The 18712-nt window shown below is 38.3% G+C and overlaps 2 protein-coding genes across 2 annotated transcripts in view; one reads left to right on the forward strand and one right to left on the reverse strand.

Moving 5' to 3' along the window:
• The window catches only part of LOC130664399 (titin), a 32586-nt gene extending 19368 nt beyond the window's left edge, over nt 1-13218 (forward strand). Inside the window, exons 3-7 of the mRNA XM_057464231.1 lie at nt 738-782; nt 868-1356; nt 2999-3286; nt 3593-12494; nt 12585-13218. Coding sequence (XP_057320214.1) covers nt 738-782; nt 868-1356; nt 2999-3286; nt 3593-12494; nt 12585-12690 — 9830 coding nt within the window. The 3' untranslated portion in view covers nt 12691-13218. The remainder of the gene's footprint in view (nt 1-737; nt 783-867; nt 1357-2998; nt 3287-3592; nt 12495-12584) is intronic.
• Nucleotides 13219-14258: 1040 nt separating this feature from the next.
• On the reverse strand, nt 14259-16469 carry LOC130664400 (pescadillo homolog). The gene is made up of 2 exons (XM_057464232.1): nt 16276-16469; nt 14259-16154 (listed from the first exon to the last, which is right to left on the reverse strand). Exons 1-2 carry the CDS (start codon nt 16297-16299, stop codon nt 14394-14396), a joined length of 1785 nt encoding a protein of 594 aa, XP_057320215.1. The 5' UTR covers nt 16300-16469; the 3' UTR covers nt 14259-14393.
• Nucleotides 16470-18712: the final 2243 nt, after the last annotated feature.

Consider the following 18712-nt stretch of genomic DNA (forward strand, 5'->3'; position numbering starts at 1 on the left):
GCGGAGTAATATCGGTGTAAAAGCGAGGTAACCAGTGTTAAATCGGGGTAACCGGTGTAAAATCGGAGTAAAACCGGTGTAAAAGCGAAGTAATACCGGTGTAAAAGCGGGGTAACCGGTGTAAAAGCGGAGTAATATCGGTGTAAAAGCGAGGTAACCAGTGTAAAATCGGAGTAAAACCGGTGTAAAAGCGAAGTAATACCGGTGTAAAAGCGGGGTAACCGGTGTAAAAGCGGAGTAAAACCGGTGTAAAGGCGGGGTAAATTTAACACCGATCATTTTAACACCTACACCGTTTGGACTTACCCCGGTGATTTTTTACATTGTAGTATAGTGGTCGAGTAAATAAAAATATTCACAAAATAAAATATTTTAACACCGGTAAAGAATATTTACACCGGTGGCGGCGTTATTTTAACACCGCTTTCGGGGGTAAATTTAACACCGATAATTTTAACACCTACACCGCTTGGACTTACCCCGTATTTTTTACAGTGTAACGCTTTGTTTTAAAATGAGTTATTAGTCAGAGAGCTTTTACTGACGAGTCAGTCCCTATCCGTATTGTTTTATTTAGCGCGGCCCCTGACTATTTTTCTTCATCCTGTCATTTAAAAAAATGCTGAGTAATTGCGCGCAATGATAAGAGTGCCAGACGGTGATCCTTTATATGAGATATTAATAAAACATCCACTTGTCTTGATAACTTTTTTTACAAAGCATTCATTCTTTTGCAGCCCCGGTACACGATGATGAATCTTCACAAGTTGCGGAGTACGGAAGTAAGTATCAGTGGGAATGGAAATCGAGAGTAATTAAATTCGACGGACGGATAGAGGGATATTTATTTATAAATTAAATGTCTAGGTACCACAACAGGGTGTTACTACAATTTTCAATACTACGACGAAGGGGAGAGAATAATGACCAACGAGCCATGTTTGAATTGTACGTGTCACAATCGAATGCTCATGTGTTATCTCCGGGTCTGCCCATTCACGAAAGCCATCGGCCAGAATTGTAAAGTCGAGAAACGAGCTGATCAATGCTGTCCGGTAATAACTTGTCCAGAAGTACCTGTACATTTATTGACATCGACGACAAGCGCGCCGACATCTGAAATCGATCAGCAATCGGAAACCGGAATTGGTTTTCCCGACAATTATGGGTGTACTGTCGATAATAAATTTTATGCCGATGGCGCCCAATTGCCGGGCAATCCCCACAATCCATGCGAGCTCTGTTACTGCATACGAAATCGCACGACGTGTCTTATGCAGGAATGCACACTTAAAGTTGTTGGTTGCAAACCTGTTTATCATCCAGGAATATGCTGTCCGGTCAAATACAATTGCGGTAATTATTCATAACAACAGTTTTTTTCAGGAATGGGCAAAATAGGATTTAATAAATACTGAGTATTTAAGTAAAATTTGACTTGAAACCCAAATTAATTATTGGTACGTGTCTAAAAAATACTTATCCTCAGAAACAGAAAAAGTACTAAATAGTTTGTAACTTAGTATTTTTGACGATTTATCTATATTAAATACATTGTACTTGGTACTTAAAAGTTGTAGTAAGTACTAAAGACTATTGTACTTTTTACTTAAATTTGATATAAGTACTAAGCATAATTGTAATTAGAACTTATAATTGCCACAGTATCTATTAAAAAAAAAATTTTAATACTTATTCTATCACTACCAGAACTTAACATACGACGATTGAGACTTAAAATTATAATTTTTGAATATACTATTGCACTCCTAAGATTTTAATAGTCAAATTTATTCATTAGATGATATTAATATATTATTGTCAAATTTATACCGTTTAGTTCAAATAAGTGCACGCGTACAGTTTATGTTTCAGCTTCAACCAGTAATCTAATCAATCATTTTTATATACCCGTGCAAAAATGATTATATGAAATTTTTTAACATCATTTCTTTACGGGTTCTTAAAAAAAAAAAAAAACTTTTTTCTACTGACATAAAATTTTTAATAAAAAATTATTTTAGAGTTAAAAAGTTGAATCGTTTTAATTTATTATTGGCTTAACTTCTATAGTCAATCTAAAAAATACTCTCGGAGTTTTTAATTATTTTTTGTTAGAAATACCAATGATCTAGTACTTAAATGCAACTTTTAATCTCAGTACAAATGTACTTAGTACTTGAACCGTTCTATGAGTACAAAAGTATTCTTATTTAGTTGAAAAATAAAATACTAAATTCTATTGTATTTAGTACTAGAAAAAATTAAAAGTATCAAGTAGGGGAAAGGGGGGCAAAACGGGATACTTAACGAAAAATTTAGTTTTTAGGGACATAAATATCATAAATTGGCTTCATTTTGATTCTATTTGAAATAAATATAACGAATGTTAGACTGCCATCAGAAAAAAAATTTTTATTTTCTGCGGGCAAAATGGAATACCCCAAAAAAAAGTAAATTTTTTTTTTTTTTTTCAAGTGAATAAAATAGATGTAATATTGTCTGTCTAAATTGATATAAGTAATAAAATTTACTCTCAACATATTTTTAAAGAAGTTTTTCCTTGTTATTTCTTTTCAAAATTTGAAATTGGCGCCAATATTATACTTTTCGCAAAAAATATAAAAATGATTTTTTTTTAGCTTTTAATAGTGTAAAATGATACTAGATGTCATTTTTGACCATTTTCGAAAGTTTTCCGAGAAAAAAAAATTTTTACGAAATTTTGAGGGTATTCCATTTTGCCCCCCCTTCCCCCATAAATGTATTTGTAATTAGATAGTAAATAAAATACTAAGTACTTCGGTATGTCGTATTTAGTACTTGTTTGAAATACTAATTGCATATTTTTACTCTACAAAAAAAAAATTATTATATATCAAAGTATTTATTACTTAACTAGTACTTAAAATACAAATGTACTTAAGTATGTCCATCACTGGTTTTTTTATATTGCTGGCATTTATTGGCTGAAATTATCTAATTTTGAACATTACAGACTACGAGGATAATTTATTGACAACAGTGGAACCAACGACTGGGCTGATTATGACGACAACCCCAGCACCGGCAGGTACTGACTCACCGCAATGTTATCACGAGGGAAAATATTATCAAGACGGACAGCTTATTTATTCAAAGCAGCCTTGCCAGCATTGCTACTGTTTCCATCGTGATATTGCCTGTGTTGTACAGGACTGTGGTACTCCCATGAAGATGCACGGGAAGAATTGTACTGCGCTGCCGCCACCGGAAGGCCAGTGTTGCCCGACCACGTACGAGTGCGGTAAGAAAATCAATTTGTTGCTGGCTACTCACAATTTACCACACACTCTAATAATAAAGATGATAAATCCATTACAATCCGGTGCAATCCATTTATCTAATGTACTCTAAATATATATATATTGAGTTACTCAAAGAACTGCGAGTAGGAAATAATATTATTGTCATCCATTACTTTTTATTGCCGCGTTTGAAATATTTTACGGCGATATAAATATTTGCGGTCAATAATTTAGTTAATATTCAATTGTTTTTTGTCGGATGTTATTTCTTACGGGAGTTAATGTCGAGGTTTTATTTTTTACAGAAGATGAACCAGGAACAGAAGAAGCCCAGCAGACTTCGGGACTGGATGAGAACTCAATAGTCGCCACGCAAGCTACTTTACCGGTCGACGATCAGCAGACGCAAGAAATATTCCCGGGAGCGAATAACGATATCCCGGAAGATGATAAAGTTCACCAAGGGGTTACGGATGATAATTTATCAACGGTAATGGAATCATCTACTAAGCAGTCTTCGGGATTCCCGGAAAGTAATGAAGTGCCTAAAGAAACACCTAAGGCTGAAAATGATGCGACTGAGAAACCGATGGACGCTATTACACATGCAGATGAAGTTACGGAAATTACTGAAGACGGTAAGCCGACGGAATTACCGGAGATTGGACATGAAGGTGAAAAAGTTGAAGAACAAAGTACCACTGCTGAAGATGGATTTATGGGTTCAACTACAGAGAAAGCTTTGACTGGCGTACCAGCACGCAGCGAGGATCAAATACCTACGAATGAATCTTCAGAGATTAAACCTGCTCAGGACACTACAATTATCCCAATTACCGAAGACGAAAAGCCAGCTGACGTTACTACGCCGCTGCCTAAAGAAACGACCGAAGAAGAAATAATTGAACCGACAGAAACTGTAATTACGAAAATTGGTGAGGATAATGAGATACCCAAAGTCGAAGAACCGAAGCCTGTGGACACGACCGAGGCAGCTATTAAATTAACTGAGGAAACAAAAACACCAGATGAGGAACCGGATCAGATGTCAGTTACGGAATCGGAGACTAAACCCGAGGAAGCGACGACGGAGGGGTCACTTGAAGTTGCTAAGGTGACGCAATCTGAAGAAAAACCTGAGGAATCTCTTCCTACAACTGCCGCTGATGAACAGACGTCAGAGACACCAACTTCTGAAGATTCTCATCAAGCCTTTAGTCCAACGGAACACAGCGATCTAGATAAAACTGAAATTCCAACTCAGGGGCCTCCTGGTATTGATGTTTCGACACGTGGACCTGTCACTAAAGCTGAAGATAAGGACGCTGTAACGGAGGACTCTAGTGTGCAGATAACTGAGAGCCCTGGTGGTTTGGAAGGCTCTCTAGCCACTCAACCGGGTGATAGTTTAGTTACTGACAAACCGGAATCTTCAGCCGATCAGTCGACAGAAGCTCCAGCTGAAACATCGACGAGCGACGAGACTCATGAAACACCTAAAGAAGAATCTGGTCCAGTTACTGAGAGTCCTGAAGCTGAGAAGAAACCAGAAGACAGTGAACACAGCACTCCTGAGACGATAATAGAAGAAAAACCAGAAGAAATGTCTACTGTTTCATCTGCTGAAGAGAAACCGGAAGAAGAACCACCAACGAAAGGTCTAGAAGTCAGTGGAGAACAGAGTTCCGAGGAAACGAGTTCGGAAGTACCATCTAAGGAAGGAAAACCTTCACAGGAAACCTCCTCGGAGGAAGAACAAGAAAACAGCTCTGAAGTTTCGGCGGAAGAATTCACTACTTTGCAACCGGTTACGGAAAAATCTGAAGTCAGCACTAGTGCAAGCGAAGAACAATCGACTGCTGGTTCGCCGGTAGAAGAGCCAACGCAGAAACCTGAAGAAGAAACCGGAGCTGAGATGCCGACAGAGAAAACTGAAGAACAAGCTACTGAAAAACCAGAAATTCCAGCGGTAGAGAGTCAGACTCAACCTTCTGATGAATCTTCAAGTGATTCTGGAGACCAAGTTACTTCAGCTACTGAACAATCACCAGTTACAGTAACTGAGGAAGAAGTCAAGCCAGAGACCGAGGAATCTAGTACTGCTGCTGCCATTCCTTCGGAAGAACCAACTCAAGAACCTGCTGGTGAAGAAAAACCGGATGAAATGGCAATTCCTACTACTCAGGAGCCTGGTATTGAACAGAGTACGGAGAAAGAAGCAGAAAAACCATTGACTGAAGAGAAAGGTGAAGATGAGTTCAAGCCAACGGAACTGCCAGCTTCTACGGAACCATCAGACGCAATTACTGAAGCTGCTACGTCGAATGACAGCAAAGTTGAGCAACAAACGGAAGTACCCAGTGTAAACGAGCCCTCATCAACGGAAGCTCCGATTGAAGAACAAGCTACTGAAGTAACTGCGTCAGAAGAAATTACTGAAAAACCCGCAGGAGAAAAGGGTCAAGAAGGTGATGAAGGCCAACAAACTGAAATCCCGGTTACTGTTCATGAAGAAGTTACAGAGCCGACTGTCGAAGAAAAAACTGAGACACCAATTGTAACAAAAGAATCTCCAGAAGCTTCTGAAACTCCAGTTCAAGAGTCCAGCACTCCGTCAGTCGAAACATCTAGTCCACAGGAAGAATCATCAACGTCATCACAAGAAGTCAGTGAGGGTACGACAAAACCAGAAATTTCTGAGTCAACTGAAAAATCCGAATTGCCTTCAGAAGCTGATGAAAAGACTACGGAAGCTGAATTAAAACCAACGGAGCCGTCAGCTGAAGAACAAACTCCAGCAGTGACTGAAAAATCTGGTGAACAAAGTACTGAACAAGAAGCTACACCAACAGCTGTGACTGAAAAACAACCAAGTGTGGAAGAAACCACTGAAGGAGTAGAAAAAACTGAAACTCCAGAGAGTAAGCCTGAGGAAGTCGAAAAAGAACAAACTGTAGCTCCAGCTTCTGAAGAAAGTACTCAAGTTACAGAAGCTTTTGCATCACCAGAAATTCCGGCGGTTACTGTAACTCCTGAATCAGCAGAAGAACCAGCAGCTACAAAGGCTCCTGAATCTGGAGAACAGCCCACGACAGTTGAGATTTCAGAACCAACATCAACGAAAGCTCCGGAGTCGATCGAAGAATTAGTAACAAAAGCTCCTGAAACTGTGGAAGTACCTGTAGTTACTAATGCTCCTGAATCAGTAGAAGAACCAGCAGCGACAACGACTTCCGAATCTGCGGAAGAACCTGCAACCAAAGTTCCTGAAACGGTCGAAGAATCTGGAGCAACCAAAGCTCCTGAACCTGCTGAAGAACCAACGGCAACTGAAGTTCCTACAAAGACTCCTGAATCTGCGGAAGAATCTGCAACCGAAGTTTCTGAAAAGGTCGGAGAATCCACAGCAACCAAAGCTCCTGAACCTGCTGAAGAACCAACGGTAACTGAAGTTCCTACAAAGACTCCTGAATCTGCGGAAGAATCTGCAACGGAAGTTTCTGAAAAGGTCGGAGAATCCACAGCAACCAAAGCTCCTGAACCTGCTGAAGAACCAATAGTAACAAAAGTGGCTGAACCTGCTGAAGAACCAACAGCAACTACAGCACCCGAATCATCAGAACCTGCAGCAACAAAAGCACCTGAATCATCAGAAGCACCTGAACCTGCAGCACCAGAAGAGCCGGCAGTTACTAAAACTCCTGAATCAGCAGAAGAACCTGCAACCAAAGTTCCTGAATCAGTCGACGAATCCACCGCTACCAAAGCTCCTGAATCTGCTGAAGAACCAACAGCAACTACAGCATCTGAATCATCAGAACCTGCAGCAACAAAAGCACCTGAATCAGCGGAAGAAACAATAGTAACAAAAGTTGCTGAACCTGCTGAAGAATCTCCAGCGACAAAAGCACCTGAGTCAGAAGAAGAATCTACAGTGACTAAAGCTTCTGAATCTGCGACAAAAGCACCTGAGTCAGCAGAAGAACCTGCGACAACAGAAGCACCAACCAGTCAATCTGAAGATCAAAAACCAACTGAAGAACCAGAAAAACCCGTCGAATCATCACCATCAGGCGTAGAACCAACGCAAGCTCCTGAAGCTGTCACTGAACCAGCCGCTGAAGAACAATCTACTCAAACTAGTGATAAACACGAAGAGCCTATTCCTGTGACTGTCCAAGTGACAGAAGAGCCGACAGAAGTTCCAACTTCAACTTCAACTGAAAAAGAAACAGCCCCTGCTCAGGAACCAACGGAAGCTTCACCTGCCATCGAAGAAAGCAGTCCTACGATAGTTCCTGTGGCCGTTAGCGAACCGAGTACTGAGAGCCGTCCAGAAAGTAGTGAATCGACAGAAGTGCCAGAAAAATCAACCACCGAAGACTCTGGACCCCCGGGAATTCCTGGTGAAGGCAGTTGTCTCGTTGACGGACAAACATTTTCGAACAACTCAGCAATCCCACCAGTCAATCCTTGCCAATTGGGTTGCCGATGTGTCAGCAGTATTGTTCAATGTGATATGGTTCAATGTTCACCTCCACCGAGCCATATGTCCAACTGCATGCCTATCCATACTCCAGACAATGCTTGCTGTCCAATGTACTCTTGTACTAATGAAGCTTCAACAGAAACACTTCAAGTTGACAATCAGATGTCCGAAGATCATACTCCAGTTTACCAAGATCAAGATACCAAGACTGAGTCAACGAGTCCTCATGCTCCGGAAAGTCAGACCGAAGCTTCTGAAGAAACGAAACCTGAACAGGAAGCTACTCCAGCTCCAGTACCTGAGCAAACTAGTACAACTTCTCAAGCTACAACTGATGAAGAATCTGTTGTTGTGAATGTCGGAGATGCTCATGAAACTACTAAAGAACCAGAAGTTCCGGCTGAAACCGCTAAACCAATTGAACCCAGTGGCGACGAAAAGCCTACAGTTCTTGTAAAAGAAAGTACTGAAGAGCCTGAGACTGCTCCTGTATCACCAGCAGAGGCACAGACTACTGAGTCCATTGATACTCGTGTGAAAGAAGAAGAAGAAGAAGTTACAAAAGCTCCTGAAGAGCTAGTGACCGTAGCAGCAACTGAACCAACAGTAGAAAAAGATGAAGGCGTAGAAAAGGAAAGTGAAGGGGCAGAAACTGAAAAAGAAGATGAAGGAAAAGAACCAACTGTCACTTCAATTCCTACTGAGCAAGCGCCAACTAGTGCTCCAGAAGAGCCGACTAAAAATACGATGATTAATACTCAGCCTGAAGAACCAGCTTCAACACAAGTTACAACTATCCATGAAGAACCAAGTAGTCCTGCTATTGACAGCCAGCCTTCAACAGAATTACCTGCTATTGACAGCCAACCTTCAACAGAGTTACCTGCAATTGACAGCCAACCTTCAACAGAATTACCTGCAATTGACAGCCAACCTTCAACAGAATTACCTGCAATTGATAGTCAGCCTTCAACAGAATTACCTGCCATAGATAGCCAGCCTTCAACAGAATCACCTGCCATAGACAGCGAGTTTTCAACAAAATTACCTGCAATAGATAGCCAGCCTTCAACAGAATTACCTGCCGTAGATCAAGAACAAGTAACAGAGTCAGTGACGCATCCAACTGATGAAAAACTTGATGAAATTACAGCTAAGCCAGAAACATCTCCAGCTGAAGAATCTAGTGCGATTACGAAAGCCGCTGAATCAACAGAGAGTCCAGTTCAAGAGACAACTCAACCATCTGAGCCTGCTCAAACAACTGCAGCTAGCGAAGCAACTCCAGAAGAAGCTGTGTCGTCTACTGAAGCTCCGAAAGAGATTTCAAATGAAGTCCCAAGTGCTGAAGCCACTACAGCGGCCAGTGAGTCAGATCAAACGACAAGCGAAGCAGCTGAAAAACCAACAGCTGCCCCAGAAACGCCTACAGAAAAAGTAACCGAAGCTCCAGCTGAAGAAATCACTGAAACGCCAACTCTTCACGAGGATTCGACACCAGAGTCTGTGGAAACCAAGGAACCAACAAGTACTGAGTCTTCTATAATCACTTCTTCAGCAGAGTCAGTACCAGAACAAGGAGGCCAGTCAACTGAAGCTAGTCCAGAGGAACAAGAGAAGCCAACTGAGTCAGCTGTTCCAAGTGAAACATCTGCTCCTGCAGAGTCAACCGAAACTCCTGAAATCAAAGCACAAGATCAAACTTCTCCGTCAGTTCAAGCAGAAACCACTGCAATGCCATTGGCGGAAGACGAACACAAAGATTCCACCGTAGAGGAAGTGCCATCTACCGTTTCAGTTGAAACTCAAACGGAAAAAACTTCAGGACCTGAACAGCCGGAATCTCCCAAAACTGAAGCACCAACTTCTGAAGAACCGTCTAGTACAGAAAGTGTCAAAGAAACTTCTGAAGAGTCATCCAGTACAGAAAGTGTCAAAGAAACTTCTGAAGAGTCATCCAGTACAGAAAGTGTCAAAGTAATTTCCGAAGAGCCATCTAGCACAGAAAGTGTCAAAGAAACTTCACAGGCTTCAGAATCAACAGAACCTTCAATTGATGCCTCAACGGAATTGCCCAAAGCTTCTACTGATAAAACTAATGAAGTAACATCACCAGAAGCTATTGAAACTACGGAAGCTGCACAAGATGAATCATCTGTAGGATCAACTGAGAAACCCGCCGAGGAAGCCCTTCCTACTGAGAAGACTGACGCGCCAGCAGTCAGTGAAAAAATACCTGAAGACACGGTATCTACTTCATCTGCTGATGCTACGACACCGCAAAGTGAAGAAAAGCCAGCGGTCGATCAAGAAGTTCCAGTCATTGTAACGTCAGAAGAACCTCAAGAAGAAGCTAAGAAACCTGAACCAACGGATGCCTCGACAGAAAGTCCTGAGTCATCGACAGCAGAACAAGTTACACCTGAACAATCTTCAGATAAATCTCAGACGACGGACGCAGTAACCGAGAGCTCGAGCACGGAAACTTTACCAGAAGTTACTGAAGGTGATTTAAGTGTGCCTGTGGCGATTAATAAAACGGCGATTCCGGAAGAAGAAACTGAAGAAGCGAAACCAACTGAACCTTCAGTTGAAGAGAGCGAGAAAGACGTTACGATAGACACGAAGATTGGATCAGAAACTCCGGAAGTTGAGAAAGAAGTTACTCAAGTAATGGAACAGACTACGGCTTCTGGGTTGAAAGATGAAGAGAAAGAAACTACTATGAGTAGTGTTGATTTGTCACCAACTGTTGCAGCTGTGACGGAAACTTCTGCAGCTGCTGAAGAGCCTGCATCTTCCACTGAGATCTCTGAAGAAGAAAAGCCAGAAGTTAAGCCTGAAGAAAAACCTGAAGAAGAGAAACCAATTGAAAGTGTGACGACAAAAGAACCTGAAAGTCCAGTTGATGCTTCGGAATCAACACCGTCGGTAGCTGTTACTAGTGTCCCAGAAATGGAAGCTACGTCAATTTCTTCTGAAGCTTCTACTGAAGCAGTTCCTGAAATTAGTACTGAGTCTTCAGAAAAGAGCCCAGATGACAAAGCTGAAGCGACGACGATTTCTGCTAGCCCTGAAGAAACTCCAGTAGATCAGACTAAATTAGACAAACCTGAAGAAGAAAAACCTGTGGAACCTGAAGTTAAACCAATGGAAGAACCTGAAGTTAAGCCGGAAGAAAAACCTGAAGAAGAGTCTCAAACTAAGCCTGACGAAGATAAATCTGAAATTAAACCTGAAGAACAACCAGAACTTAAACCAGAAGAACAACCTACGGAAGATAAACTTGCAGAGCAGCCCGAAGTAAAACCTGAAGAAGAAAAACCTCAAGTCAAGCCTGATGAAGAAACACCTGAAGTCAAGCCTGACGATGATAAACCCGCAGAAGAACCTGAAGTCAAGCCTAAAGACGAGGAACCTGTAGGTCAACCTGAAATCAAGCCAGAAGATGAGAAACCTACGGAAGAGCCTGAATCTAAACCTGAAGGAACACCTGTTGAACAACCTGCAGTCATACCTGAAGAAGAGAAACCCGAAGAGAAACCTGAAGATGAGAAACCTAAAGATAAGAAACCCGAAAGTGAACCTGAAGAAGAAAAGCCAACAGAGCAACCTGTAGTCAAACCTGAAGAAGAAAAGCCGACAGAGCAACCTGCAGTCAAACCTGAAGAAAAACCTACAGTAGAACCTGCAGTCAAGCCTGAAGAAAAGCCTGCAGAGCAACCTGCAGTCGAACCTGAAGAAAAACCTACAGAAGAACCTGCAGTTAAACCTGAAGAAGAGAAGCCTGAAGAAGAAAAGACTGCAGAGCAACCAGAAGATAAGAAGCCTGAAAGTAAACCTGAAGAACAACCTGAACTAATGCCTGAAATTAAACCTGAAGAAAAACCAGTAGAAGAACATGAAGATAAACCAATAGAAAAAGAATCTGAAGTTAAACCAGAAGAACAAATACCAGTCGAACAACATGAAGAAAAACCAGAAGAACAAAAACCAGATTTAATTGACCAAATACCAACTGGTCAAGAAACTGAAGAAGAAATTCCCCAACAACACATTCCTGTTGAGGCGTATCTCCCAGGTCAACATCCTGAAACCGTTGATCAACAAACTGTCGGTCCGATCGAACACGACGTTCTCCAGCAACACATAACAGAACCCAGCAGGTATACGCCGACCCCAGAACCAGATCACTCGTCTTCCAGTACACTAGCACCTCAATCTCCCGAGTATCCCGACCAAACCGTAACCGGCGAAGACAACCCTCACTTCCCAGTCAACGCCGGAAGCTATCTCAACCCCGACGAAGAAGACTACGACGAAGACGACCAAGCAGTCTACGGACCCGGAACCTGTCGTTACGGCGGCAAAGTCTACGTCTCAGCCCAACAAATACCACGAGACGATCCATGTGACTTCTGCTTCTGCTTCCGCAGCGACATAATTTGTCTCCAGCAGAGTTGTCCACCTCCAATACCCGGCTGTCACGAGGAGCCCATCAGCGGCTTCTGTTGTCCGCGATACGAGTGTCACGTCTCCATGGCGACCTCCCTCAACATCACAACGACCACAACAACAACAACAACAACTCTGCCACCACACTTCTCACCCCATGCCTACAAGGGTGCAGCCAAACGAAGCGGATGTTTAATCAAAGGACAGGCGTATCGCGTCGGTGATGTCATCAGATCCTCATCCGGACCTTGCCTCCACTGCACGTAAGTTGACATCTTTTTATCTCAAACTCTTACCTTCATAAATTCCAATTAACAAGCAATTAATAAATTAATTAATGAATTTTTTTACAGTTGCGGAAGTGACGGTAACATGGAATGTAATCCGAAAAACTGCACTCCAGAACCAATGATCAGAAGAATGATCGCAACTTCCACTGCCAAGAGACGACGAAGATGAGCTAATTAATCAGCTCAAGTTCGATAATTAATCGAATATAATTAATGAAAAAAAATAAATAAATAATATTAATAATAATAATTAAAATTAACTACCGAGAGGAAGATTATCGTGTGTGAATTGAGTGTTGTATAAAAGTGAATCCGAGCGAAAAAAAGAAATTAATTGATTAATTATTAATAACTAATTCTCAATATCACAATATCGTCGCGAAACACAGACAGTATCGTGCGCCGACGGTATCATAAACTGAGTGGCCAAAATGTAAACATTTACTTTATATATATATATTATATATATACATATTAATAATAATAAATATTATTATTATGATTATGGTAATAATAAGTAAGGAAAGAAATACGAAAAAAAATTAATTAATAAATACAGCGATTAGGTGAGAGGCGATCGTGGTGCCAAAACGACGATAAATGACGGCAATGATCTTAAATTTTTTTCTAATTACGATCTTCGAAGGCTAATTAATAAAATATACTAAAAATTGTGCCTTCTCGCCAGTGTTTTTTTTTTAAATACAAATAAATGAAGAAAAATTCAAATAAATAAATAAATTAATTATTTAAAAATGTAATTACGATTCATATTAATGAATTGTGATAAATAATTAATCATTATTATGCTTAAACATCGATTTGTAATTAATTTTATAAGAAACTTTAGTCCGCCGACAAAATGGCGGCAGTTAAATGCCAGATCATGGTCGGGTCTGGTTGGCGCGTAAATTCAAATTTTTTTTATTTTTTTGTTATATTATTGGAATTTAAAATAACGAGCTACGGTATGCGCTAGTTTGTGATTATGTTTTTTTATGCACCTTGAGAGTCTTACATTTTTTTTACTCATTTAATTATTAACTTTAATTAATAACGTACTATAATTAATTAATCACTTATTTTATTATTGTAAGACTTTTGAAGTCCGGAACTTATTTACTAGCACATATCGTGGCTCCACTAAAACATTCCAAAGTAGCTAAAAAAAGTATGAAGAAAAAAAAATAAGTAATTAATGAAAAATAAATAAAAATAAAAGCGCGCAACTCAAAGCTCAAATTGCGGCTCGCACGGAGGACCGAACGAAAAAAGGATTCGCTTCTCCGGCGAGCTGGCGTCATTATAAATAATAAATATATATAAATATATATATATATATATATATAAATATAAATATTAATAATAAATAAATCTATATATATGAGTATATAAATATATAAACAAGTATTTATATATTTATATAAAAATATATATAATTAAATAAATATAGATATAAAAAAAAATAATTATATACATTTTTACGATTCTTTATACCATTGTAATCTCAATTAATTAGGATTAAGAAACAACGTATACCTGTACGAGATTAATTGTGAGAATAAACTTGAATTTATTATTTTATCACTCAAATAATTTTTTTTTCCATTTAATTATAAATATATATAAGACGAAACAAATATACAAGTTTAGCTCTCACAATATTATTATTATTCACCTTAATAATAATAATTAATTAATTAATTAGAACTACAATTAATATTTTTTAATGTAAGACAATTGCTCAGTGTCCGAGTAATAAAATCTTGTTTTTTTTTATACATAAAAAAATCTTTTTATTGATACTCGAAAATAAAACAAGTGAATTTTATTAATTAACATGAAATTTATTCAATTTAAATAAAAATTACTCTAGAAGAAATCAGCGGCTGCAGATCTTTTGGCTTTGCGCGTTTCTTTGACGGCTTTTTTTGCCTCTTCGTCGTGTAGCCTTCGCTTCTTTTTCAGCAACCAGATCTCCTTCGCGCGTTTTTCGCGACCCGCGACCATGCTCTTGTAGAGATTCCTGTGTTTTTTCGGTATCATTTTTTCTCTAAGATGGAATTCTTGTTTCTCCTGTTTGGCTTTAGCCCATGGCTCTTCTTTAACTAATTCTCCAGCCTTAACTTTCATATTTTTCTTCTTCTTGAGTCGCAACTTTTCTTTGTCAACTTCTTCGCCTTCGTCTTCCTCTTCTTCTTCAACTTCTTCCTCCATTTCTTCCTGATCTTCCTCAGGGTTTCCCTCTTCTTTATCATCAGCATCAGCATCAGCATCATCATCATCTTCTTCTTCTTCTTCATCATCTTGCCATTTAGTTAATTTATAAGAAGGATCACGCATCGCCCGTTCTTCCGGTGGAATGTAAGTCTGGTCAAGCTGATTATCAAACGGCGACAGATGCGGTGGCAAAACAGCACCCATCAGATATTCCTCAACCGGAAGTAACTCCATGGCATTGATACAATCAAAGACCCACTGGGGCTGGACGTAATACCTGGACAGAAAACTTTTTCCCATCGACGGTCTGTCGACGATCTGATGAGTGATAGTTTCATCATCTTCATCAAAAGTCGCTCCAACGAATGACATCTTATCCCAAGAAACCTTTCCCCCGAAAGACAAAATACAAAAGACCAATTCCTGCCTGGGAACCTCGCGATTGATGAAAAATTTAAGATCTTTGAACAAAGTCTTGAGCTTCCTCTTCTTCTCGGCCTCTTTGCGAGCCTGCTCAGCATCTGCGTTATCAGTTACCGGGAACTCGTCGACCTCGTTCTCTTCAGCTGCCTGAGAAGTTGGATCTAGACTTACCAGTGGAACACTCAGAGCGCGAACACGCTCGTCAACGTAAGCTTCCTCGTCAACGAGAGCCTTCTCGCTTTCTCCACCAGCAGCAGTCAGCTTTGGCGGGTAAAACAAATTGAGGGAGTGGTAAAGTCGGAAGTTAACGAAGCCCAGCATGACGATATAGAACTCGACGAAAGTGGACATCACTTTGAAGTCAACTTCCGCGCGAGACTGAGGCTCGAATGAGAAATTATGAGGCACGATCCAGTTCACCGTCTGACCTTGGATCTCTGCTTGATAATAGTAACCTTTTATTGAAACAAAAACTTTCCTTAGAGCCTTGGCGGAGATCACCGCGTGCATGAACTCGGTGGTGAGCTTCCGGCACAGGACCGACTGGTCTCGGGGAATGTGTGCCATTGACGGGAAGGTCGAAAACAAGAAACAAAGAGTAAGACAATCATCTAAATCACGGAGCGCGTCCATAAATGTCGGGTATCTTTCCTTGACGATGTGGTCCAGCTTCAGAGTCGGATGATTTTGCAAGTAACGTTTCATTGCCGCGAAATCGCGCATGGCTTTTGCACGACCAACTTTGCGACTGAAGACTTTGTAATCCCGCAGCTTCCAGATAATCGGCTCGTGGAGCAAAAATTGGATGTCTTTGACATGATATAGAGTTTTTATTCCTGTCTTACCTTTCTGTGCACGCTTACGGTTTCGGGGCTCACGTGGGTAAATTCCCTTCAGGATACATAACTTTCTGAAGTCTTTCAATGATAGCTGGAGTTTTTTCAAAGCTGCTTTCCGGGTTAAAAACTGCGCTCCCTCTCCTACTTTGTACTAAAAATAATATGACATTTAATTAAACATTCAAAATTAAATAATTATTTATCATTATTATTATTATTATTATTAGTAAATAATAAAATAAATAAAACATAACCTTATAAATTTTAATTACCTTTTTCTTGCCTATCACTACCATTTTTATTTATTTTAAATGATATTTCAAATAACTGTATACTTTTTTAATAAAAAGTACTTATGTATATAATTAAATATATATATAAATGTTATTAGATATTTCAACTTTACATCTGGATAAAAACACGTGGTGACTTTTGCAGATTTTATTCTCCGCACTGAGTATTTTTAATTTTATCGCCATGCGCAGAGCAGACATTTTTAAATTCCGCGCGCATGCGCTGATCGTTTTTTTTAGGGTGCAGTCGTTGTCATGTAGCGATAGCTAGAGCCAGAGCATTTTCGAATGCACCCAAAGTAATTTATTTATTATTATTATTTGCGCGGTAAATTTAAATATTTAAAAAATAAATTATTCAAAATTGGAGAAAAATTAAAAATCGTACGTTAAAATAAAATGGCGGCAGAATTTGTTAGAAAAAATTTTAAATATTAAAAAAAAAAACACTTGAGTGTTTGAACAAACCTTGGCGGGGAAATAATATGCAGAAGGGTGTCCTAATACACTTGGAGAATTATGATACTGAAGTTAGCAGACGTCTAATAATTTTTTGATTTTTTTTTAGACGATAAAAAATTTTTAAAAAAATATTTGAAAAAATTGCACCTGTAGTTTTTTAAATTTCCTACACGTGCATATTTTTATATTATTTTTTTGCCGTTGATTTATTGAAAAACGAAAATTCAAAAATTTTTAAATGTCTGCTAACTTCAGAATCATATTTAATTTAAATTCCTCCAAGTATATTGCAGCCAAAAAACGTCACTTAACTGCTATTTCCCACCAAACGATGCCAGATGAGTTTGCTCAGGAACTAGGAAGTCATCAGCATCAGCATCAGCATCAGCCATCAGCAACACTTTACACTTATGAGTGTGAATGTAGCAGACATCAGACAAATTTAAAATTGTTAATAAATAGAGTAAATAATTAATAAAATAAAATTTTAAAAAATGCGCATTTAAAAAATTTTGAAATTAACAAGTGTATTTTTTATAAATACTATTTTTTAAATTATTTATAATTTTTAATTTATCTGATGTCTGCTACATTCACACTCGTTTACATTTGCACTGAACACTTAACACTTAACTGCACCACAGAGACTTTGCACAATTTAAATTTTACAAACACTGCACAATTAAATTAAACAACAACTATAAGCAAAAAATTTTATGGATAATTACACGACGCCACTGCAATACTGTTTCAATTCAAACGTAGAGAAGGATCTGGACTACTACTGCCATTGTTGATGATACTGACTGTCGCTATTGGACCATTAGTTGATACACAACAATCGATTTTGCGATTCATTCCCCCCGCCCCCACTTTAGCAAACAGTTGAACGTGAAACAGTGATGCGCAGTAGCGCCAACTTGGCGCGAAGTTTTAAAATTGAAATTTAATAATTTTATTAAAATTTATTTCTCGATGAATTTTAAAACGATCTCGCGAATATTTAAAAAAATTTAATTTTTTTAATTAAAAACTAATAAACTAATGACCGTAATTCTCCGAGTAATTAAAAATTTTAAAAAAAGATGATACTGAAGTTAACAGACGTCTAATAATTTTTTGATTTTTTTTTAGACGATAAACCAGAAGAAAAAATATATTTGAAAAAATTGAACCTGTAGTTTTTTAAATTTTCTACATGTGCATATTTTTAGTTTTTTTTTCTTTAAATTTAATTGTTCAAAAAAAATTCAAAAATTTTGAATTATCTGCTAACTTCAGGATCATAAAAAATGACCGTTTTGATACTGAAGTTAGCAGACGTCTAATAATTTTTGGATTGTTTTGCAAACGATAAATTATTTAAAAAAGTTATTTTGAAAAAATTCACCTATAGCTTTTTCAATTTTCTACATATGCATATTTTCAGTTGAATTTTTATGATACTGAAGTTAGCAGACATTTAAAAAATTTTTGAATTTTCGTATTTCAACAAATCAATTTCAAAAAAATAATATAAAAATATGCACATGTAGAAAATTTAAAAAACTACAGGTGCAATTTTGTCAAATATTTTTTTTTATGTTTTATCGTCTAAAAAAAAATCCAAAAATTATTAGACGTCTGCTAACTTCAATATCATGAATTTTTTTATGAGTGTGAATATAGCAGACATCAGAGAAATTTTAAATTATAAATAAATAGAGTAAACAATTTAAAAAGAATATTTGAAAAAAATGCACTTGTTAATTTGAAAATTTAAAAAATGCGCATTTTTTTAAAATTCTATTTTATTAATAATTTACTCTAATTATTTATAATTTTAAATTTGTCTGATGTCTGCTACATTCCCTCTCATATTTTTTTTGTAATTTATTCATTTAAAAAAGAATCCGAAAATTGTTAATTGTCTTTTAACTTCAGGATCATCCATCTTGAGACAGGTCTTCCATTC

The sequence above is a fragment of the Microplitis mediator genome, chromosome 3, assembly GCF_029852145.1.
Source record: "Microplitis mediator isolate UGA2020A chromosome 3, iyMicMedi2.1, whole genome shotgun sequence".
NCBI lineage: Eukaryota > Metazoa > Arthropoda > Insecta > Hymenoptera > Braconidae > Microplitis > Microplitis mediator.

Coding starts and splice junctions, on each gene's coding strand:
- LOC130664400 (XM_057464232.1), bottom strand. CDS start 16,299: ATGGTAGTGATAGGCAAGAAAAAG. Junction 16,155..16,275: donor TAGTGATAGGCAAGAAAAAG/GTAATTAAAATT, acceptor TATTATTTTTAG/TACAAAGTAGGAGAGGGAGC.